Consider the following 24,981-nt stretch of genomic DNA (forward strand, 5'->3'; position numbering starts at 1 on the left):
TCACCTGTTCATGTGAGAAGTTCAAGTACTGGACAAAATGTTGGGAAGATTAAACTGTAAAACTGTGACACTAATGAGAGGTTTAATGTGTTTATATAAAGTGAATGTTCAGGTTTAATTCATCACATCAGCCACTTTAATAATCACTTTCTTCTGATGATATTTTGTTTATATTAGTTTATCATGATGTTTTGATGATCGATCCATCTGCCCTTTTGTTTGTATCGTTATAAAACTAAACATAATTCAAATTATATTAATATTTTAAATACATCCGAGTCTGAACACATGTTGAATTTCATTGATCAGTTTGCATTTTAGGATTTCATTTGTCTTTTTAAATAGAAAATCAATCATCAATATTTTACTAATATAAGTTAGTTAACTGAGAAAAAAGTAAAAATTCCACATAAAGATTCCTGATGTGTTTGATTTTCAATATTATTTTCTTTTATTTGACCAAATTTCTTGTAGAAATGTTTAAATTCTTTGTTTCTCCATCCGACCTGAACTCACCTATAGATGAAGAACTGTAGTTGTTGGTTTTTGTGTCTTTATTTTAAAAACCGCAGCGGACAGAGCTCCAGATGTGTGAACTGAACGACAGCGACTCATCCAGATGTTTTTATTTATTTACAGGTGGTTGATGAACAGAATAAATAATTGACCTCTGTGACCTTTGACCTCGTTCTCCATGATCTTCAAGAGTCTGGTCACGGGAGTCTCCATTATAGCAGGAAATGAAACCATAAAACCAGAAACCAGCTGACTGACGACGATGAAGATGATGATGATGTCAGCCGTGTGGCCCCGCCCCCTCTGCGGTGGGCAGGTCGGTGGGCGGAGCCAGCAGCTCGTCCACTTCCTCCTGCAGCGCCGACGCCTTCTCACTGAGCAGCATCTGCAGCACAAACACACGTCATCTGTTCACCAGTTAAAGGATAATTACCCTTTTTTTTTATTACAATCTGGACCTTATTTCTAGCATAAAATCTGATCATTTCCTCCCCCAAATGTAATCTCTGAGCGCTGTGCGGCGCAGCTTGTTGCTACTGCTAATGCTACAGTTCGTTTCTGTGTGTTTCCGACTTGTCAGAACAAAATGAGCAGCTGGATGAAGTTCAGCTTCCACAGGCTTCCTCTCCTCAACCTGGACTCACTAAAGCTCCGGCTAGTTGAGATAAAAATGGACCCGAATGCCGAAGCAGAATGATTATTAGATTGATTATCACTCAGAGATGACATCATCCAGGTCAGAGGTCAGTAGGTCAACCTACAGACCCCGGATGTTGATAACAACTAACCCCGGACTCAGAGGGGAATAGCACTAGCCTATCAGAACTAAATATTGGTGAAATGAAGGAGTTTCTCTGCAGATAATGTGTTATTTAGAGGCTGCATTCTGCTGCCCTGTAGATCAGGGCTCCAGACTGCGACTAAATGGTCGCATTTTGCGACTAAAATTTGATACAATGCGAGTAAATTTTTCATCTACTCGCGCATGTGCGACCAGTAAATTTGCCGATTTTTTTTTTTTTTTTAATGACCACTGTGATTGGCTAATGTGTGAAAAGAAACGTGTGTTTCTCTTCTCTACATCTCGGAGCGGAGGAGTCTTTCCACAGCAGAGCTCCGTGTGAAACAGCAGGGGACACACAGACCGGTGACCTGCGTGTGTGCTGTGTCACCTGCATTTTTTTTTCCGACGGCTCGCTACAAACCTTAAACATCCCATAATATGCTCGCGCTCTCGGCAGCGGTACTCAAATCGTCACAAGGCAACGAAGCAGGTTGACTCGCGCTGCAGAACGCGCGACTAGGCTCGGAAATGATTGATTGTTGATCGATAGATCCTTTTTTTTTTGGGCCGTGCGGAGGAGGTTGGGGGGGGGGGGGGGGGGGGGGGGGTGTCGACGAGTTTGATGCCAAGGAGGAGTCCGTGCACATGTGGCTCAGTCAGGGTCAGCAGACAAGGAGGCCAACAAGGGCACCTTATCCCCCAAGGAGGGGGGGGGGTCTGTTCTAGGATGAGTTTACAAGTGGTGTGTCTACTTGTTCTGTTATTGGTCAGTGTAGCCTAAACATTAACTTTATATTTTCAATATTTAAACTGTTGCACAATAAAATGTGAATTTAAAACATTATAGTTTCTGCATTTATGCAGTATTTATCAGTAATACAGTGAAAATTAGAGGAAATGTGCAAATTTACTTTGCAAGTCGATTTCGGTGTGCGCCCCTAAATTTTCTGCTTGCGCTCCTAAAATTTTAAGTTAGGGGCCACTGTGCTCCTAGTCAAAAAATGGAGTCTGGAGCCCTGCTGTAGACTCCATTATACGGATATACGCGGCTCTCGGCTGCAGCTCATTTCATCACAACCACTTGTAATGACACCAAAGTTATCTGGGGGAGGAAATTATCGGATTTTATGCTGGAAATAAGGTCCAGATTGTAAAAAAAAACGTTTATTATCCTTTATTGACATCACAGCCGCCGCCATGATGATGATGATGAAGGAGGAGGGGGAGGAGCCTCACCTTCGCCGACGCAACGATCTGATTGGCCTGTTTCTTGTAGAGGTTTTCTATGGAGCGGGACAGGAGGGCCGGGTCGGCGTTGGCCAGGTGAGTCAGAGTCTTGTAGCCGGCGTCGTACAGCTGCTTCGCCCGACACTGTACACACACACACACACACACACACACACACACATACACACACACAGATACAATGGTAAAGAAGCTAAAAGTGAGATTGGGCTTTTATTTCAGAAATAAATCTTGTTTTTCTTTTGTCTCTAAAAAAAAAGGCTTGTTGCTGCTACTTTTATCCCTTTGTTGGATTATGGTGATGTACTGTACATGAATGCCTGCTCTACCTCTTTGCATATGCTGGATGCCATTAATCATTGTGCTTTAAGATACATTACCGGCTGTAAGTCACTCACCCATCATTGTACTCTGTATACTAAAGTAGGCTGGCTGTCTTTGTCTGCACGTAGGCTTCTACACTGGTACATCTTCATCTACAAAGCAATTATTGGACTACTTCCCTCATACCTCTGCACCTACCTCACTCTCACATCAAACCCATCATACATACAGATTGAGCTCTCTGGACTTTCTATCTGCCTCTGTCCCTAGAACTCATACTGAGTTTGGGAAAGGGCATTCATGTACTCTGCTCCCTCTGGCTGGAACAATCTCCAAAAAACACTAAAACTACAGGCATTTATCACCATTTCTGATTGTAAAACCAGACTTAACTGCTTTTTAATGGCAAATCATGGAGTGTGTAAATGTTTTACTGTTTAGTATTTTATCATCACTGGATTAGCGTTCTTTTAGTGTGTATTGTTGTGCATTGTTCTGTTCTGTTCTATCTTGTTTGATTTAAAATAATCTCTCTTCCTTCAGGATCCCCTGGTACAGCCTTCCCTTGTACCACACAGCCCTCTCTTCCTCCTTCTCTTCCCCCCATATCCCCGCCGGACTGTAGAACATAGGGCTCTGGACGTCATTTATCATTTATTTTTCCTTAAAATAAAAAAAATAATAATAAAGATAATCAATTAAATCATCAAAATATTGGTGATTGATTGATTGATCAATTGATGTCTCAGAACGTCTTTCAGCTCTATAAAAATAAAAAATAAAAACTGGAGAGGAATTCACAAATTCCAGTTTAAAAATTGATTGATTGATTATTGGAACAGCTGCAGATGAACAACTAATATCTAATCTGTCAGATTTCAATCAGATTCATTGATCATGAGACTGTTTTTTGTTTAATTAGAAGCAGGTTTGTTTCCATCTCTCTCTCAGAGCTGAAACTTATTGATTATTGAGTCAGTAGTTTCTCATTCACTCTGATGTAAAATGAGCAGCAGCAGATGACTTCAAATGATCGATCGATTATCAATCGCTAGATCCAAATACTGGTTATTGATTGATTCATTGATCAGTTGATGTCTCCGAACGTCTATCAGCTCAATAAAAATCAAAGAACCAACTGGAGAAGAATTTCAGAAGAATTCCAGTTCAAGAAGTTTTTTCTTATTTGTTAAAAAATAAATAAATGATAAATAACATTGATTGAATGATTGATTGATTTATTATTGGAACAGTTGCAGATGAACAACTAATATCTAATCTGTCAAATTTCAATCAGATTCATTGATCGTGAAATTTTCTGTTTAATTAGAACCAGGTTTGTTTCCATCGTTCTCATGTCTGATTGATCGACATCAAATCAGAGCTGAAACTGATCAGTATTGATCGATTGATTTGAGTCAGAAATAAAAGTGAAATGTTTGTTCTAGTTTCTCATTCACTCTGATGTAAAAAGAGCAGCAAATGATCGATCGATTATCAATCACTAGTAGATTCTCTCTTCGCTCCAACACTGGACTCAAACCTGCGTCTCTCCGTGACCTCTGACCTTTGACCCCGGGGCGTGTGACTGACCTCCATGACCCCGGTGACCTCCATCAGGGGGACGAGCTCGGCCTTCACACAGTAGCTCAGCCGGCGGGTCAGCTCGGTCAGCAGCGCTCGGAACGGCCACAGCTCCTCCAGCTCCTGGTACACACACACACACACACACACACACACACACACACACACACACACACACACCTGTCAGTGACAGACGCAAAGTGGGCGGGGCCTGTCTGTTTTTCTAACTTTAACCCTCTTGTTTTCCCTCCTTCCGTCTGTTTTACTGCTCCTTCTTTCCTCCCTTCCTTCCTTCTTTCCTCCTTCCCCTCTTTCTCCTTTCCTCCCTTCCTTCTGTCCTTCCTTCCTCTCTTCCTTCTGTTCCTCCAGCCCTTCTTCCTTCTTCCCTCCTCTCTCTCCCTTCCTTCGGTCCCTCCATCCCCCCCCCCCCCTCCTTTCCTCCCTTCCTTCTGTCCCTCCATCCTTCCTCCCTCCCTCCCTCCCTCCCTCCCTCCTTCCCCTCTCTCTCTCTTTTCCTCCCTTCCTTCCTTCCTCTCTCTCTCTCCTTTCCTCCCTTCCTTCCTCTCTCCCCTCTCCTCCCTTCCTTCCTCTCTCCCTCCTCTCTCTCTCTCCCTTCCTCCTGTTCCTCCACCCTTCCTTCCTTCCTCCTTCCCCTCTCTCTCGCTCCTTTCCTCCCTTCCTTCTGCCCTTCCTTCCTCTCTCCCTCTCCTTTCCTCCCTTCCTTCCTCTCTCTCTCCCTTCCTTCTATTCCTCCACCCCTTCTTCTTTCCTCCCTCCCTCCCTCCTTCCCCTCTCCTCCCTTCCTTCCTCTCTCCCTCCTCTCTCTCTCTCCTTTCCTCCCTTTCTTCCTCCCTCCCTTCTTTCTGTCCCTCCTTCCTTCCTTCCTTCCTTCAGCGGGGCCTGTGTGTGGGAGTGGGCGGGGCCTAATGTCTGTGAGTGGGCGTGGCCTGTGTGGCAGGGGGCGTGGCCTGTGTGTGAGGGGGCGTGGCCTGTGTGGGGAAGTGGGCGTGGCCTGTGTGTGAGGGGGCGTGGCCTGTGTGGGGGAGTGGGCGTGGCCTGTTACCTGGGTGAAGTGCAGCACGCAGGAGCAGAATGCGGAGGAGGAGCTGAGCAGCGTCTGGACGAAGCCTCGGCTCAGCTGGAAGCGACTCGACACCAACCACAGGTCGGTTTCCTTCAGCAGAGAGAACAGGACCAGCGCCAGGTACATCCTGCCCACCACCGCCGCGTCCGCGCTCTGACCGCACAGAGACACAGAGAGAGAGGGTTAATACCAACCAAACACATCTAATCCAGCCAATAAAACTGGACACAACTGGAACAGAATGAAAGGAGCCACAAGGCCAATAAACGATCTGTTGGAGCTATTTATTTATTTAATGTTAGTATTTAGTGCTGTTTAGTTTAGTATTTCATGTAGTGAGTATATCTGAATCAATTTATTTGATTTCATTAACACTTTACAATAAGGGTCCCTTAAAGCAGAAGTAAGTGATATATTTGTGTTAATATAAGTCTTAAATAGTTATATCTTCCGACAGCAATCACTTACATAGAGTGTTTGGACTGAAACACGGGTCTGTCAGTCACTCTGCTCTGCTCTGAGCCCAGGAGAAAACATTTATCGTATCCTACAGTTTTTATCCAATGAGGAGAGAGAACGGCATGCAGGGCTGTGTGTGCAGCCAAGGGACGCCGTGAATGTGGTGACGTAGCGACGAGGACTGTTATGGTGCGTTCAAGGAAACTCGTAGACTCGTGTTTTTCCGTCCTGTGAAGTCGTACCAGTTCGATCTGGTGCGACTTCACGGGTCTGAAGTTACGAGTGGCCGTTATAGTGACTTTCACCGGTAAAACAGGTCGGAAAAACACGAGTGGGTTGCCTGGAACGCTACAAAGTCGTAAGTTGTGACTTGAAGCTGTAATTTACGATTTCAAAAGCCTGCCTGGAACGCAGCATTAGCCAAAACGACCGGATCACTCACTTCTGCTTTAATTAACGTTACTGTATTATGTTTTATTTCTTTTAACATGTCCAAAATAAACTGTAACTAACTAACTAACTAACTAACTAAATAGTACATTATTAAGCATTAATATATAAAGTAATGTGTAGTAATAATAATTGTATTATTCAACTTTTATTATCACTTAATAATTTATTAACTAACTTTGAGTAGTAAACATTAATTAACTGCTTACTAATAGGCTACATTAATTAATGTGTTTCCTAATCCTAAGTAATATAATAATGATTGTTAATATATCTGTAAACAGTTAATTAATGCTTTATAATGTAATGTACTAACTAATGTTAATTAAGGGGCCCTTATTGTAAAGTGTTACCCATTATAATTAGATTTCTTATTACCGTATTTGTTTAGTTTAGGTGTTCTCTTATTTATTATTTGTGTTTTGGTTAATTCACCTGAGATTATATAGGTAGGCTGTCGGTAAGGGACCAGCATGCACCTGGGTGGGCTAATGGGTTTTACCACAGGGTTTTTCTTTGTTCTTTGTTCGCTGCTTTTCTGGTTAAATAAACCACATTTTTTTTGTTGAAACTGGACATTTGATTGGACATTATGTTTTTCTTCCTCTCCGTCTACACCACAACCCATAGTGCAGCAGTGGCAGTGGCCCTTTGATTTTTATGATTTAAAGTTTGATTTGAAACTTTTATTTGTTTTGACAAACGGCTACTACACCATCTAAATATAAAGACTCCTAGAATGAGCCGTGGGTGGAGTCACATGACTCTGGAGTCAGTGGAGAAGTCACAGTGTTGTCATGTATGTACATCCTGTTGTGGAAACTAAATAAAGTCAACGCTTTGGGCACAAATAAGTTGCGTTGGCCAGCGCTTGACTCATGTCCTGTCAGGTGTCATTGTAAAGTTCTCTAAAATTGTCATTTTCTCTGTATCAGCAACAAATCATAAAAGTACAACTGACAATAACACCAAACGACCAAAGTTTGATCCCTTTCTATATTCTGAAGGTTTTTACAGAGGGGTTAGTTGATGTATCATTCACAGCCTGATTTATACAACATTTACAAAGTGATAAAAAGAGATATCCACAATCCTCCTCTGTAAAAACTTCTGACTCTAATATGTCGACAAAATAAAACAAGAATTTTGAAAGCAGCTTCATCCATTGTTCAGATTTCTGTTCTGGAAATATATGCAAATTAGCGCACATTTAATTAGATATTGCATCATTTAAACATAAAAAGTGTCACAGTGATATCTGTTAGTTGAAAACAGAGAAAAACTCCAAGGCACTTTCTTCTCTTTAAAGCAGAAGTGAGTGATATATTTGTGTTAATATAAGTCTTAAATAGTTATATCTTCCGACAGCAATCACTTACATAGAGTGTTTGGACTGAAACACGGGTCTGTCAGTCCCTCTGCTCTGCTCTGAGCCGAAGAGAAAACATTTATCGTATCCTACAGTTTTTATCCAATGAGGAGAGAGAACGGCATGCAGGGCTGTGTGTGCAGCCAAGGGACGCCGTGAATGTGGTGACGTAGCGACGAGGACTGTTATGGTGCGTTCAAGGAAACTCGTATTTTTCCGACCGTGAAGTGGTACCAGTTCGATCTGGTACGACTTCACCGGTCGGAAGTTACGAGTGGCCGTTATAGTGACTTTCACCGGTAAAACAGGTCGGAAAAACACGAGTGGGTTGCCTGGAACGCTACAAAGTCGTAAGTTGTGACTTGAAGCTGTAATTTACGATTTCAAAAGCCTGCCTGGAACGCAGCATTAGCGAAAACGACCGGATCACTCACTTCTGCTTTAAATCAATAAAATAACTTTATTTATCTGGCATTGTCACAATTATTAAAAATAACTCTAACGTAAAGAGTCTTTTTTCTTTTTGACTCCCTGTTGAAGTCTTGATGAGTTATTTTTAACGTCATTGTGACGATGCCAGATAAATAAAGGCATTTTATTGATTTAAAGCAACACTAAAGAACTTTTATTTGTGGTTGAGTTTGGGCGGTGCGGTGCTAGTGGACCAAAGCGGTCGTGTTTTGCCTGAAGGAAAACTCCATTTCCCATGAGCACCAGCGCGTAGCGACGTAAACAACCTGATCTCTCCCGGTCGCGTGCAGCTGGATTAGAAATTAACAGAAGACGGGTCCAAACTACGTTTCTGTTTCCAGCGGCTGTTTGAGCGATGAGGTAATATCTAACTGTGGCTCAACACAATATCATATGACGATGTTGACAATAAGAAATGTTTAACTTTGTTTCAGCACCTTATCTAGTGTTGGTTTAAAGACAGTTTCTCTCTGTTTTTACATCTCCTACATCTCTCTCCTCTAATTTAGAAACGAGTGCAGGAAGCTCTTCCTTGTTTGAACAGTTTTTTAAACAATTTAAATATTTGGTTCATCGTATAAAAAGGAGAAAACCAACCGTCCAAAGGAGGAAACAGTCACATTATTGAGTTTCCTGGTTTGTTAGTAGCTGGAGGTGAAGTTATGGAGGACGTCAGAGTAAATGTGTTGCTAGGATTTTCTCTCTAAATCAAATTTGGTTCTTGGTAAGAAATATCTACACAGTGACAAGTTGTTGGATGATGAATTAATAATTAGCATTAATCCTGTCAGAATAAACATGTTAATCACTACAACTGATTAACATCAAAATAAAAGCCGTAAGAATAATGTTGTTATAATAATGATGTAAATTATTAAAACACCTTTTACCACTGTAACGAATACGGGTATGACTAAATAAAGAGGAGAATTAGACTACTAATTTTACAGGACACATACACACTGACTTTTTTGGTTTAAAAAAATCCTTATATGGGCACAGAGACCTCAACCCCCCCGCCAAATGTTTAACCTAAACTTTAGGTCCTAAAGTCATCATCATTATCATCATCATCGTCATTGTGTCCTCTCACATTTTTCACCGCCTGTCCTGCAGCTTTTCTGGCCACGAAGCTTTCAGCCACGCCGACGGCTGCAGACATCTTCTGTTCAGCCACCGACAGCAGAGTGAACTGGAGACAGAGACAAAGAGACACGGAGACACAGCATCACACACAGAGTCAGAGATGAATCTGTCCCTCCAATGTCTTCATGCAACGGTTTAAAAGAACACATTAGTGACACAAAGAAATAGGGGCCGAGGATCGTCAAACCACTGAGACTATTAATTAATTTAATAATTAAAATCATTGACTAAAACTAGACGAGAACAGTCGTGGGTTATTCTGACTAAAATAAACTAAAATGCAACAAAAGAGTTTTAGTCGACTGAAACTTGACCAGAAAAAAAGAACAAGAATGTGACTAAAACTAATAAAAACTAAAATGACAGTTTGACACAAAGACCAGACTAAACCTAAAATTAAAACAAGTGTTTTGATTTTGACACGATAAAGTGACTCGTTTTATTGTGGTTCTGGACTCTCGTGAACTCACATGAACCCGGCGGCGAACGTGTCCGACAGACCTGGAGCTCCTCCTCCGTACGCGGAGCTGGTCTCACCGAGCCAGACCGCCTTCCCCGGAGAGACCTGGTCCACCTTCTGGACCGGGACAGACACACACAGAGAGATACACTCCTCAACATCTGGACACACACACACCTCAACATCTGGACACACACACACCTCAACATTTGGACACAGTGGTGTAGTCTATGTGATACTCAGCTATACTCAGTATACCCACTTTAAATGCATAAATATTTCAGTAAACCCAGTACAACTAAAGCCCTATTCGCACGGGATTAGTTTTACCTGGGGACCTCTGGTAATTTGTAATAATTGCGGAGGACGTCTGTGATCTTAATCCCGTGCGAATGCGCCATGTCAGTAAAACAGTAAGTAAAAATTCCCCCGCAAATTACCTACTATATTTCACCAAAGACCGACGTCCCGTGGTAAAACTAGTCCCGTGCGAATCTGCATCTCAGTAATTGAGGGGCATTTTTTGTTGTATCTGTGTTTTTAAGAGCCAAGTCACCACCACACACACCTTCACTGCTGCCGATAAAATAAAAACTGTCACCGAGTGCTGCATTTCGATTTGAATTCGTGAGTCTATCAAGTGCATTGTTTATCAATACGTCATGCCTGTGAATCTGTGAACGCGCACGTATAAAAGGCGGATTCAAGGCAGCAGACAAGTCACAACCAGAGCACCGCAGAGAGTAGCGAGGTGAGCGCAGCGCACGCCTTATTTCTCCTGTGATGAAGAAGAAAAAAAGAAGCCTATAGAAGTTTAATTGGTGCTGATTAAACTTGTAAATGATGCTGCTCTGGATACGATTCTTTCCTTATATTCTGACTCTTTTAAACAGTGGCCAAACAATAGAACCATTTTATTATATTAGACTATAGCCTATATTTTCCATCTTTGCTGAGCATATAAAGGTTTGTTCTAAATTAAATAAAAGCCTGTCCCATATACACGCGTGTCTCTCTAGACGGGTCCGCTCGGCGCACACACACACCCTCCAAAAAAAAAAAAAAAAAAACTATTGGCAGAAGTCCGGGCTATGAGAACCGGCAGCCTACCTCTGGTATGGATAATAACCGTTATATCCAATGGATTTGATCGATCCCGGAAAATCTGTTGTCGTGATAGACTCATGTGTTTTCATAATGTTTCATAAAGTGGATACAATCACCGCAACTCTGTCCGGAGCTTCGCTACTTTTATTTCCGTAAGATGCGTTCCGCGGTCCATGCAGCAGCAGATGTTACGACGTGCACAGCTTTGACGTCATATCGGAGCCTTAATGTCAGTAAATTCGAGTAAAAATACAGACATCACTTATCCCGTGCGAATGCACCGCAAGAAACACAGACGTGGGGGGGTAATTTACAAATTACCAGACGTCCCCAGGTAATACTAATCCCGTGCGAATAGGGCATAAGGGCGTATTCACACCAGGCTCGTTTGGTCCGCTTGAAACAGACTTTTCCTCTGGTGCAGACCTTTTGGGGAGGTGTGAATACAAACCAGCGGACTCTGGTGCGGATCAAACAAGTGGGCCGAGACCACCTCTGCAGCTGGGACTCGGTCCACTTGTTTGGTCGAATCGCACCAGAGTCCCAAACGAACCCTGGTGCGGTTCGCGTCCGGTGTGAACGCAAACCGAACCTTCCCCGAACCAAATGCAAAATCCAAGCGCCTTTTTGGATTCAACAGGCTTCCGTTGTTGTCAGAAAATGTGGAAATGATCAACAATGAGTCGTGGGTCAACATGGAGCACAGATAGACACGCTGCCTCCTTGATATTTGGTCAGTGGAAAACATTTATCAGATGCTGGAGAGGACGCACCCGTCGCCGTTAAGGATGCACATTCTTCAGATTTTTTTAAACTGATAACAGAAAGTCGTAATCCGATTAATAACCGTTAACAGAAATAAATGTGACTAGGCTTATGCCGATCGGCAACGCAGCATCCTGAGAGATTGATTATGTTTTTTTGTTTTGTTTTTTGCTGTGCCGTCCTTTTTTTCTTTTCTTTTTTTTTTAGCGCACCATCCTTCAGACGCACATGCAGACGTCTGTGTGTTTGTTGTCTGACCATCCTTCACGGAGACGGCTGCATAGCGGCCACAAAGCCTCCAAGTGATGAATAAGCACAGGACCGGTGCAACTGGAAATACTACCAAATTGAAAGGGCAGCAAAACGCATTCATGACCTCTTTTCATGGAAGATCCCGCTGATCATTTTTATCCAATGATTGAGCGACTGTGGGACACACGTGCTGTTGTTTACAAAGTTGATCCGCTTGTGAAAAAATGCAATGTGAATCCAAACCGCACCAAGTAAAAAAAAATGTAGTCCGTACCAAAGCAAGTGAACTATCAGACTTGGACCTGGTGTGAATACACCCTTAGTGTCAATGGTTCTCAAAGTGGGAGGGTCGACAGGGTTCAAGGGGTTCCCCAACTTTATCTTGAAATTTTACCACTTTTTCCTAGAATTTTTTTTTTTAACTTTTTTAGGCTAATTATTGTTTTAATTTTTTATTTTTTTTATTTTGAAATTTTACCACTTTTCCTAGAATTTCTTTGTGAAATGTTACTAGTTTCTTCTAAAATTTTTAGAAATGTGAGAAATTTTACCAGATTCTTCTAAAAAGAAAAAATTGCTAAATTTTACCACTTTTTTCTAAAAAAAAAAATTGAAACTTTTTTGTTTATTTTAATGTGAGAATTTTTACCACTTTTTTCTACAAATGTTTCAACTTTTTTTGGAGAAATTGTACCACTTTTTTTCCAGAAATTTCTCTATAATCTTTCAAAAATGTAGCTACGCCTAATTCAAACGTACATTGATTGTTTGTGTATTTCTGGTGTTTGCTTCAATGGGGGTCCGTGGTCTAATTTGTGTAAATTTTGGGGTCCTTGATATAAAAAAGTTATAAAGGTTATAAGTTATACCCACTACAAAACATTAAACTACACCACTGACACACACACACACACACACACACACAGAAGCAGTTGTGTGTGTGTGTGTGTGTGTGTGTGTGTGTGTGTGGTTACCTCCAGGACTTCGTTGGTCTTCAGGATCAGCGTGTCCAGAACCTCCGGGTCCAGGAAGTCCTCCAGAGACGTGTCCCTGCCGTTCACATAGTAACTATGGAGACGAGACGGAGGAGAGGGGGAAAGGGGGCGGGGCTTAGGGGTCACGACCTCAGGTCAACACACACACACACACACACACACACACACACACACACACACACACACACACACGCACACACACACACACACACACTCACACACTCAGGTGAACTCACTGGTGCCAGGTGACGGCGTCGACGGCCTCAGCTCCGGTCTGAAGGAACCTGCAGGAGACAGAGAATCTACTGTTTCTATTTCAAAGGAGGTTAAATCGAAAGCAACTGGACTTAGTTATTTGTCTTTCGATTTAACCTCCTTTGAAATACTATGACCTGGGCAAATGAGAATATGCACCGGCTTACTGTCTCTATTGTTTCTATTGTGTCTCTACTGCGTCTACACATACATACTTACATCTTTATAGCTACGCTGCTATAGGCTTAGACTGCTGGGGACACATCTGGTTACACAGAGCCCTCTCCTCTCCTCTCCTCTCCTCTCCTCTCCTCTCCTCTCCTCTCCTCTCCTCTCCTCTCCTCTCCTCTCCTCCTATCTCCTCTCCTCTCCTCTCCTCTCCTCTCCTCTCCTCTCCTCTCCTCTCCTTTCCCCTCCCCTCCCCTCCCCTCCCCTTCCCTCCTCTCCTCTCCTCTCCTCTCCTCAGTATATTTTTGAACTGTCATTTTCTGTTGTACTTTGTAGTTTGGCCTTGGTGTCTCGCACTCTCTCTGTGTTTCCACAGATCCACCGGAGCTCCATCTCTCTGCACCAGCCGCCGCCTACATCGCCCCCCTCCCACCCCTTCCCCTGCTGTTAGACCGGCCTCCCCTCCCTTCCCATGGTCCAGTCTACCGCCCAGTCCTCCCATCGAGCTGACCGGCTCTCCCTGCCCCCCCCCCCCACTAGAGACTGCCTTCATCAACCCCTGCTAACATTTCCATATTCCGCACATTCTGTGACAAACTGTAAACTGTTTTCTTGTCTGTAACAACATCTATTGCACGTCTGTCCGTCCTGGGTGAGGGATCCCTCCTCTGTTGCTCACCCTGAGGTTTCTCCTGTTTTTCCCTGTTAAAAGGGTTTCCATGGAGTTTTTCCTCAGTCGATGTGAGGGTCTAAGGACAGAGGATGTTGTTACGATGCCATGTAAAGCCCTTTGAGACAAATTGTTTGTAAAAACGGGCTATACAAATAAAATTGCCTTGCCTTGCCTTGCCATCTTTACTGTGTTTCTACTGCGTGTCTTGTGTCTCTACTGTGTCTCCATTATGTCTCTACTGTCTCTAATGTGTCTCTACTAGACTTGTAGCTCTCTAGACCACTTCTTTGTGGTCTTGGTCTTGTCACGGCCTCGACAGTCTTTGGTCTCGGTCTCGGGTCTCTCGGTCTCGCAATGTCTCGGACTGGCGGAGCGATCTCGAAGGGATTTAATATTCAGGCAGGCATGCTTGGGGTTTTTTTTGTATCATTATTTATACGCCAACTTCAAGTGGTCAATCACACGCATTTTGTGACACAGATGTGTTAGTGCTCGCCATGTGATCACGCATCACGTGATCAGTGACCACAACTCCTCCTCCATCCACCAAGCACAGTCAGAGACCCGCCACGGCGCCACCCCACCAATAAAATAGAGGTAGCCTAGTATAAATCCTCACTGGCTGTACACTGAGGGAAAAAAAACCTCTGGCAGTGAATGAGTTAGTCATCTACAAAGTAAGTACAATTTAAATCAGTAACATATTTCCCATTCATTAGACTTTGTTTGAGGTGCAGGGTGGTGTTGGAGGCTTGTTATTTTGTTAGATGACTTTGGGACTAGTTAATAGCCATGTCAGCACTCAAGAGTCAATCCTCTATTAGTGTAGAAATACTGGTCATGCAATTGCAACATATTTGATCTCAGCCAGTTGATGAAAACATTTATAGTGAGTTCACACACAAGACATGCACGTGGTTGCCTGTAGTTGAAATAATACAATCTCATACACTAAGCAGCTGAACCCAGTATGGTGCTTATGTTCTACAACTAGGGATGTCACGATTACAAATTTTCTTTGTACGATTATTGTCAAAGAAATAATCACGGTATTACGATTATTCTGCATTAATTAATTTCACAACAATATGAATGTGTAAAATCAAATAGTCAAAATATAATGACATTACTCATTGTTTACACACAATATTTCAAGTATCTATTAATATATGGCCAATTATTAAATGTTTGCAATATTCAGGTCATTAATTGTCATCTGTACCAAATGTTTACGTTTATTTTAGTCGTTTTTTGTTTTATTTTGTTTTGTTTTTTAATACAAATGACACGCTAACATTTAAATTCCTACCAATTCAATGTTACGTTAGTTAAATGGACCAGTATCTGAGCATTTACCTTCATTTTGGCGCCACATCTGCCGATACGGTTCTGACATAATCTTTTCTAGAGAGTAACGGTATTTAGCAATCGTTACGATTAATTAATTGTGGCGTTTAATACCGCGATTAATTGAGAAAACAAGTAATCGTGACATCCCTATCTACAACTCAAGCAAAATAGCAAAACTAGTTGTTTTTTTTTTGTCTCGGCCTCGGTCTTGGTCTTGAGCTGAACTAGTCTTGGTCTTGGTAGTGTCTTGGTCTCGGATTAGGCAGTCTTGACTACAAGTCTAGTCTCTACTGTGTCTCAACTGTGTCTCAACTGTCTCTATTGTGTCTCTACTGTGCCTCTCTCTCAGGTTGGACACTTGGAGTTAATGAAGTTATGTGTCACTTGTCTCAGTCAGTACGTTTACATGCAGAGCTTAATCGAGCTATGCTCAAAATTCGATTTTGGCGTCAAGTCGGACTTCTGTCCTTGTCTCAATATACATGCAACTGAGAAAACCGAATAACTGACGGGGTCCATCGCCCCCTCATGCGGCGTCACCCGTTGTTTCAGCGGGTTGATAACTGAATATAAACAACTTAGTAAGCTTAATAATAAATTCTCAACTGCAGTTCCCGACTGGATTCTCTCTCTCTCTCTCTCTCTCTCTCTCTCCTTTTTTTAAAAAAATAAAACACTCTTGCTGGTGGCGCTGTGTGAAATGCATTGAATCGGCGCTGATGTTGGGTTTTTTTCTTTACTTTGTGGGATTCAGTCCCGCAAAGTAAGCTGTCTGTAAGCTGTCTCTACTGTTGTGGAGCAGCACACATGCATTGTCCAGCTATACTCCGACTAAGGTGTATACATGACGGAGAAAACCGAATTCCAATCGCATTATCTGGGTGTCTTAATCGGAGTTCTCAACTCCGATTTCAGTCGGACTAAGGTGTTTACATGCACTTCAGTTGTCCAGTTATAGTCGGATTAAGGCAATAATTCGGTTTTTTCAAGTGTCATGTAAACGTACTGAGTGATTCTACTTCAGTTTCTACTTGACTCTTATGATCCAAGCAGCTCCACAGGTTTCAGTGTGTGTGACCTCTGACCTCTGACCTCTGACCCCCCCTGTCCTCTCACCCCTCCAGGATGTCCACGCGGTGGTCTCTGGGTTGTCCCACGTCCGGTCCAAACAGCCCGGCGCCGCGGTACAGCTGCGACTGTGACATCATCTCTCTGAGACGAGCGAAGTCCCGACCGAGCTGGACGCCGTCCACGCGCACGCCGGCCTTCTTCTCAAAGCTGTTGGGCTCTGACCACACACACACACACACACACACACACACACACACACACACACACACACACACACACGAGTCAGCCGCCCGTCGCCTAGCAACAGAAACATCAAACAACTTCCTGTGTGGCATTTTTATGAGACGACGGACGCCTCAGGACGGAAGTGAAACAACAACACACAGAATCTGTCACGTTACAAGAGTTTATGAAGAAGAGGAAGCAGAAGAAAGAAGAAACGGGTTTATTATTATTATATTATTATTAACAGGAGATTTAAACTGATTCTGTCTCTTTGACCCAGTTTGGTTCTTGTTTGTTTGTCATGTGAGTCACTGATTAACATTTATCAGTTAATCAATGACTCAATTAGTGATCTGACAGATTCATTATTGTTGTTCTGAGAACAATCGCGTGGTTTCATTTTCAATCTGATGAACTGAAGAGACGTCGACTTCTGCAACTAACCAATAAAACCAGAGCTGCAGGTATTGATTATTGATCATCTTTATGTGTCTTTAAGTATCTTTATGTAAATGTGATGCTGTTATGTGTTGGGGCGTTCTGTATCTGTGGACAAACGTGCGGAAGTGAATTTCCCGAGAGGGGACGGAGTAAACCAACTTATCAGTTAAGTCAATATTTATATTCAAGGCCAAATCAAACAGGAACTTGAATTAGATTTTAATATATTTTTTTAATAAAGTGCGAAGTGGAAAAAAAAATCACAACAAATCGAGGCAAGTTAGAAAAACGATAAATGGGAAAAATTTAAGTTTGATGAAGTAGTAACTGTCAATTTAATGTTTGTATGTTTACATCCTCATTTTGTTTTAAACCTTTTTCTGTTTTGTTTAGTTTATTTGTTCTGGTTGGTGGCGTCACATTGTTATTACATTTATATGTACATGTCTGTTTCATACAATAAAATAAAAAAACAACTTATCAATTGTAACTGATTGTTTGCTTCATAAAATATGAGGAAGTTGTTCTCTACTGTCTCTTTCAACTATCTATACTGTCTCTATTATGTCTCTTCTGTCTCTACTGTGTCATTACTCTCTCTCCTCTGTCTTTACTGTCTCTACTCTGTCTCTTCTGTGTCTCTATTGTCTCTACTCTGTTTCTTCTGTGTCTCTATTGTCTCTACTCTGTCCCTTCTCTCTCTACTCGGAGGGTAAGTTGGCGTTTTCAAAGTGGAAACAGACACTACTTTAATCTCCTTGAGGTAAAAGACAAGAACATACACACACTTTCTCTGAGCGTCTCCGCCTGCAGACAATATTTGACACATGAAGTAAACACATTGGCCTTTGGTCACCCCTAGATATTATGGTATTAAACTACATCTTTTTATTTAACTAGGCTAGTTAAATCACAGTAGCATAATCTGATGTGTTGAACTTACAGGCTTGTTACTAAGTATGTATTAATTATCATGATAAATAAAACTCAACCTGTCACACAGCTCCATGTTGTCTCTGTGTGGTGTTCAGGGACAGTCAGGACAGTCTGAGGACAGAGTTTATATTAATGCACCGTGACACTGTGGCAGGTCTCTGTCCGTCTTCACCAGAGATCACAGATCAGCTGGAGGAGGAAAACTCAGCTGTTCTCTCCACCGCGACGTGCGCCTGGCGGTTTGTTTATTTTTCCATATCAAGGTCCGGTAGCACAGCAGGACGCTGTGCAGCTTCTGCTCACCTGACGCTGTGCAGCTTCTGCTCACCTGACGCTGTGCAGCTTCTGCTCACCTGACTCTGTGCAGCTTCTGCTCACCTGACGCTGTGCAGCTTCTGCTCACCTGACGCTGTGCAGCTTCTGCTCACCTGACGCTGTGCAGCTTCTGCTCACCTGACGCTGTGCAGCTTCTGCTCACCTGACTCTGTGCAGCTTCTTCATTAAATCCAAACAGTCCGACACAGCGACGCTCTGCTCCTCTTTGACTCCAAAGTCTCTGTAGCTCATCAGCTGGAACTCGTGTCTCGGAGCAGAAGCGACGGCGGCGTCTCGGACTTCCAGAGCAGCTACAGCAGCGTTGTGACCTCAACCATGGTTGGTGAGAGCAGAAATGTTGTTGTTGTAGTGGTGCGTCGCGTGGCGTAGTGGTTAGAGCCATTTACTGCGTGTCATTCCCCCTCTCTCTGCCTTCCCGTTTCCTGTCTACTGTAGCCTACTATCCATAAAGGCATAAATGCCCCAAAAAAAGAAAAAAAATGTTGTTGTAGTGAAAATGGGCGGGCTCGTGAATTTTTTGACATTAAAAAAAAAAAAAAAAAAAAAAGTGAATTTTTTTGAGACCAGTCCAAACGAGCGATAAATCGCAAATCTCGCGTATCTCGCGTTTGGTCGCGCGTCAAAGCTCGAGCGAAAAAAAAGCGTTCCTCGTGTTTGGCGGGAAGCCCCTTGCGGGTCTTCCCGCCAAACACGATGAAAAGGACGAAGACGCGAAGGTCCCGTCGCCATAAAATAATCGGGTGTAGCGTCGCAAAAAAAAAAAAAGTCGCGTTTACCGCGTCTCGCGCCTAATCGCGTCTCGCGCCTAATCGCGTCTTTGCGTCACGGCCTTTTACACCGCGGACGTAACGAATAAACGGTTACGGTGTGAACGAACAACATAGAACAGGACCAGACGTGGCGTTGTTTCCTCTTTCCACCTACAGCTCCACTCTCCCTCACTTACACTAACTACTGTTATTGTTGAGGCAGAGAATTGTGGGATTTGTAGTTTTTGACCAATCGCAGGTTGTGCTCTTTCTTTTTTGTGATTCTCCCGGTTCACACATGTATTTTTTTTAGGGGCAAATGCGAGTGAAATGTTCGCCCATGGTGGGCATAAGAAAATTTAAGACCTGTCTAAAATTATTTAAGACTTGAACACAATAATTCAACAAATTTAAGACATTTTAAGACCTAACATTTAGATTTTCACATTTTAGACTTTTTAAGACCCCGCGGATACCCTGTTATTTCATATAAAAGTTTAAGTGCATACATATTTTATGATGCTGTGTATTATATATTATATATTTAGGACCATCTTAGAATTTTCTAATAAATGTTATACTTTTAAAGGCCTTAATTTTAGATACATGAATTTAAGACTTTTTAAGGATCCGCGGATACCCTGAGAAGTTGTGCGCTCGCAGCAGGACAGATAATCAGATGGATAATCGGTAAAGTTAATAATTTCACTTAATGTGGCCATGAATAAATTAATTTCGATGTTTCGCCTGTTTTTAAACGTAAATCTTGAATAGGTCTCTGCTGTTTTCACATTTAAAAAGGTCTTTGTTGTCTTTGTACAGAGACAATATGAGATTTGCTTGTAGGCAGCCACAGCACTTAAAAAACCCACTGTAACCTATTTTCATAGGCACACACCAGCCTCGCTTTCAATAAAACACACACTCGCATTCCATAATTGCGATCAGTGAAATATATGAAAACAATAAAATACAATTTAAAAATGAGAGAAAAAAAATCCAAATTCTTCGACATATTTAAAGCAGAAGTGAGTGATCCGGTCGTTTTCGCTAATGCTGCGTTCCAGGCAGGCTTTTGAAATCATAAATTACAGCTTCAAGTCACAACTTACGACTTTGTAGCGTTCCAGGCAACCCACTCGTGTTTTTCCGACCTGTTTTACCGGTGAAAGTCACTATAACGGCCACTCGTAACTTCCGACCGGTGAACTCGTACCAGATCGAACTGGTACGACTTCACAGGTCGGAAATACACAAGTTACGGGTTGCCTTGAACGCACCATAACAGTCCTCGTCCCTACGTCACCACATTCACGGCGTTCCTTGGCTGCACACACAGCCCTGCATGCCGTTCTCTCTCCTCATTGGATAAAAACTGTAGGATACGATAAATGTTTTCTCTTCGGCTCAGAGCAGAGCAGAGGGACTGAGAGACCCGTGTTTCAGTCCAAACACTCTATGTAAGTGATTGCTGTCGGAAGATATAACTATTTAAGACTTATATTAACACAAATATATCACTCACTTCTGCTTTAAACTTAAAAAAAAGAAAGAAAAAGTAACGCAATAGTTACTTTCCCTGGTAACTAGTTACTATTATAGTGAAGTAGTGGAGTTACTAACTCAGTTACTTTTTGGGAGAAGTAATTAGTAACTATAACTAATTACTTTTTAAAAGTAACGTTCCCAACACTGCTCTCTGTACTCTGTCTCTTCTGTCTTTACTGTCTCTACTCTGTCTCTTCTATGTTTCTACTGTCTCTACTATGTCACCACTCTGTCTCTTCTGTCTCTACTCTGTCTCCTCTGTGTCTCTACTCACTCTTTTGTGTCTCTACACTGTCTATTGTGTCTAAACTGTCTCTACTGGCTCTTCTGTCTCTTTCAACTATCTATACTGTCTGTAGTGTCCTTTCTCTTCCTCCAACCATAAAAAGAAAGTCACTTACACGGTGGCTGATAACACGATGTTGACGCGTGCATATGGGTGCAATTAAAACCATTCCAAACCAAGGTTTCAATGTTAACTCAAAAGCTGATTTATTTCCACAAAATAACTTAACTACAGTACTGTCACGCCATGTCACGGTAAAGAAAACGTGTGCTCCATCAACCACACCTGTGGCTTGTTCGTCTCAATCAAATAACCCCTCGTGACCCCTGATGAGCGGAAGTAACAACCAAAAATCTACCAAAATAAAACACCAAAAATAAACACCAAATAAAAGGGCAAAATGGCTCTTACACTGTCTCTATTATGTCTCTTCTGTCTCTACTGTGTCATTACTCTCTCTACTCTGTCTTTACTGTCTCTACTCTGTCTCTTCTATGTCTCTATTGTCTCTACTATGTCTCCACTCTGTCTCTTCTGTCTTTACTCTGTCTCCTCTGTGTCTCTACACTGTCTATTGTGTCTAAACTGTCTCTGCTGTGTCTCTTTTGTGTCTCTACTGTCTCTACTCTGTCTTTGTGTCTCTACTGTCATTACAGTCTCTACTCTGTCTTTACTCTGTCTCTACTGTCTCTAGTCTGTCTCTTCTGTGTCTCTATTGTCTCTACTATGTCTCCACTCTGTCCCTTCTGTCTCTATTATGTCTCTTCTGTTTCTCTACAAATTTCTTTATAGAAAAAAAGAATCACAACAAATCGAGACAAGGTAGAAAAACAAAACAATAAATGTAAGAAATGTAAGTTTGATGTAGTAGTATCCTAACTGTCCATTTAATGTTTGTACGTTTACATCCTTGTTTTGTTTTGAACCCTTTTCTGTTTTGTTTAGTTTGTTTTTGTCGGTGGCGTCACATTGTATGTGATTAAATTTGTATGTAAATGTCTGTTTCATTAAAAACGTATCAATAAACTGACTATTTGTTCATAAAACATGAGGAAGTTGTTCTCAGACTCTGTATCAACTTTGACTCTTCTGACCAGCGATGTCCTAGCAGTGTGTGTGTGTGTGTGTGTGTGTGTGTGTGTGTGTGTGTGTGTGTTTTGCCTCCGTACCGTTGCCTAGCTCCCAGTGCATCCTGTATCCTCTGGACTCGGCGTACTGCAGCAACGTCCGGGCGTTGGAGCCGTTCCACACGTTGGCCGGCGTCCGCAGCAGCGCGTTGAGGCCGAAGATCAGCTGCAGCCCCGAGCAGTTGGCGAAGTCGTGCAGCAGGTCCACCGTGGTCTCTGGGGGGGAAACGGAGAGGCTGCTGTTACCACGGCAACAGAGGAGGAGGAGGAGGAGATAGGTGACAGGTGTGTGTGGACTCGTACCTGTGAACTTGACCCTCCTGTATTTCCTCTGCAGCTCCTCCTTCAGCAGCGCCTCCTGCTGCTGAGTCCACGCCTCCGTCAGACGCCGCTCCAGCCAATGGGGAAGCAGCAGCTGGTCGCAGGTGGGCGGAGCCAAAGGGGCTGGGGGAAGAGGGAAGGAAAGGGGGCGGGGCCTTTTAGTCACAACTAGAGCACTGGAAAAGAGAGTAACGAGTGACTCCCGTGGTAAGGGTTTTGCGCCCCGAGTGGCAGGATATGGGTATTGCAAAAGCGCCCAGAAAACTCATTCACTCCAATGTATGTGTGTTGCCCACTTGCTTGTAAATTGATGAAAACGGCCGTGTTTTTGTTTTTAGGTGTCTTGGTCATATCAAATTATACTTATAATTTGTTTATTACAAAATGTAGATTGAAACATTAAAGCAGAAGTAAGTGATCCGGTGGTTTTGTCTAACTTCCTGTCAGCAGATGGAGTTAGCAGTCCCCGCCATCGTCCCTACGTCACCACATTCACGCGCATCCCTTGGCTGCACACACAGAGAGGACCGCCCCTTTATGCCGTTCTCTCTCCTCATTGGATAAAGGTTGTAGGATACAAGGAAAGTTTTCTCCTCGGCTCAGAGCAGAGTGACTGACAGACCCGTGTTTCAGACCAAACACTCTATAGAAGTGATTGCTGTCGGAAGATAGAACTATTTAAGACTTAGATTAACACAAACATTCTGCTTACTTCTGCTTTAACTAATTATCTTCCTCTGGAGCGGCCTGGCCGAATAATTTCCTTCGGGATGAATAAAGTTATATCTATCTATCTGTCTATCTGTCTGTCTATCTATCTATCTATCTATCTATCTATCTATCTATCTATCTATCTATCTATCTATCTATCTATCTATCTATCTATCTATCTATCTATCTATCTAGTCACAACACCTGAGTTCAGAGTTTTTATCCATAAACACCAGTCAAATACATATAAGTTGTGTTTGGAGGAGCTTTAAAAAAAAAAAAATCTAATCACACAATAACAATAACCTTTCAATATTATTGATCGTGCTGATCGATGGGCTGCTGTTACCTGAGTGAACACCTGAGCTCCGTCTCTGGGGGCTGAACACCATGAAGTCCTGTCTGGTTCCTCCAAACCGGACGAAACCTGGAGCCAGAGCTCGAGCCATCGTCCTCAACTTAGGAGACCTGGAGACCACAAAACCATGACGACGACGACGAGTTAAAGAACAAACTAAAACAGTGGGATTTATCCACATTATTATTATTATCAATATGAGATGACGACCTTTGTTTTGTATTTTAAAGACAACGACTTTCACTCTGAATGTTTTCATTCTGACTGGACATGTGACTTTAAATGTGACTTCATTTCCACATTAAGGGAGAATCAAATCACTGTGACGTTAAATTTAGATTTTTAAAACTCAATAAAGTGGAAAAACATCAAGTCTCTTTGGTTTAAAGTTGTTGTTTTTTTCTTTCTAACCTTTGTTTCACTTCACATCTGACTCATTAAACATCAAACTATGACAGAAAATCAATCAATAATCTGTGTAATGATGAGTTCAATTATTGATTAAAAAAGGAGCTGGGTTTATTTTTTGTTATTCGAACGCATCACTTCTGATCCAGCTGATGAAAACAAACAACAATCCACAGACTGATCGATAGGCTACATGAGTGAACAGAGCTCCACTGGTTGGTTGATTGATCGATCGGTGTCATCATCATCATCCCGGTTGTCCCCATTATGTCTCTACTCATGTCTACTGTTTCTATTGTGTCTCTACTCCCTCTGTTGTTTCTCTACTGTCTCTATTACATCTTAACTGTGTCTCAACTGTCTCTTTTATGTCTCTACTCTGCCGCTGTCTGTCTGTCATAGTCATCATTATCATCATCATCCCGGTTGTCTCCATTATGTCTCTACTCCCTCTGTTGTTTCTCTACTTTATCTCAACTGACTCGATTGTGTCTCCACTGTGTCTATTTATGTCTCAATCGTGTCTCTATACTGTCTCTTTTATGTCTCTACTCCAGTGCTGCTTCTGTCTCTACTGTTTCTACTGTGTCTCTACTGTCTCCATTACATCTTAACTGTGTCTCAACTGTCTTTTATGTCTCTACTCTAGTGTTGCTTCTGTCTCTACTGTTTCTATTGCGTCTCTACCCCCTCTACTGTGTCTCTACTGTCTCTATTAGCTACATCTCAATTGTGTCTCTACTGTCTCTTTTGTGTCTGTGTATCATCATCCTCCCGGTTCCCGGAGCGCAGCCCCGGGGATGAGTCGGACCTGTGGCCGCGCCCTGAGCGTTGATCTGCGGACAGAGTCGCTGGATTGAAGCCGCTTTAACCCGGAGGATCAACGGAGCTCCGGTTACAGGAGTTAGAGTCAAGAAGAAGGAAAAGCTGCTTCATTAACACACACACACACACACACACACACACACACACACACACACACACACACACACACACACACACACACA

At 42.4% G+C, this 24,981-nt stretch overlaps 2 protein-coding genes across 3 annotated transcripts in view; both read right to left on the bottom strand.

Annotated features, from left to right (window-relative positions):
* The window catches only part of LOC310994735 (heparanase-like), a 95,565-nt gene that overhangs the window by 70,324 nt on the left and 260 nt on the right, over window positions 1–24,981 (bottom strand). For both annotated transcript variants that reach the window (XM_083983537.1, XM_083983538.1), the window contains exons 2-8: window positions 23,558–23,676; window positions 22,480–22,620; window positions 22,219–22,392; window positions 16,574–16,745; window positions 13,248–13,295; window positions 12,991–13,084; window positions 9,903–10,009 (exon numbers count right to left, since the gene is read on the bottom strand). In XM_083983537.1, the coding sequence (XP_083839663.1) occupies window positions 9,903–10,009; window positions 12,991–13,084; window positions 13,248–13,295; window positions 16,574–16,745; window positions 22,219–22,392; window positions 22,480–22,620; window positions 23,558–23,676 (855 nt within the window). The remainder of the gene's footprint in view (window positions 1–9,902; window positions 10,010–12,990; window positions 13,085–13,247; window positions 13,296–16,573; window positions 16,746–22,218; window positions 22,393–22,479; window positions 22,621–23,557; window positions 23,677–24,981) is intronic.
* LOC310994992 (helicase POLQ-like) lies at window positions 761–9,448 on the bottom strand (the record flags this gene model as incomplete). The annotated part of the gene is made up of 5 exons (XM_083983922.1): window positions 761–901; window positions 2,537–2,671; window positions 4,463–4,576; window positions 5,517–5,690; window positions 9,380–9,448. The coding sequence occupies 5 exons, from the start codon at window positions 9,446–9,448 to the stop codon at window positions 797–799; spliced, it is 597 nt and encodes a 198-aa protein (XP_083840048.1). The 3' UTR covers window positions 761–796.

Source organism: Trachurus trachurus (assembly GCF_905171665.1).
Source record: "Trachurus trachurus genome assembly, chromosome: 12".
NCBI lineage: Eukaryota > Metazoa > Chordata > Actinopteri > Carangiformes > Carangidae > Trachurus > Trachurus trachurus.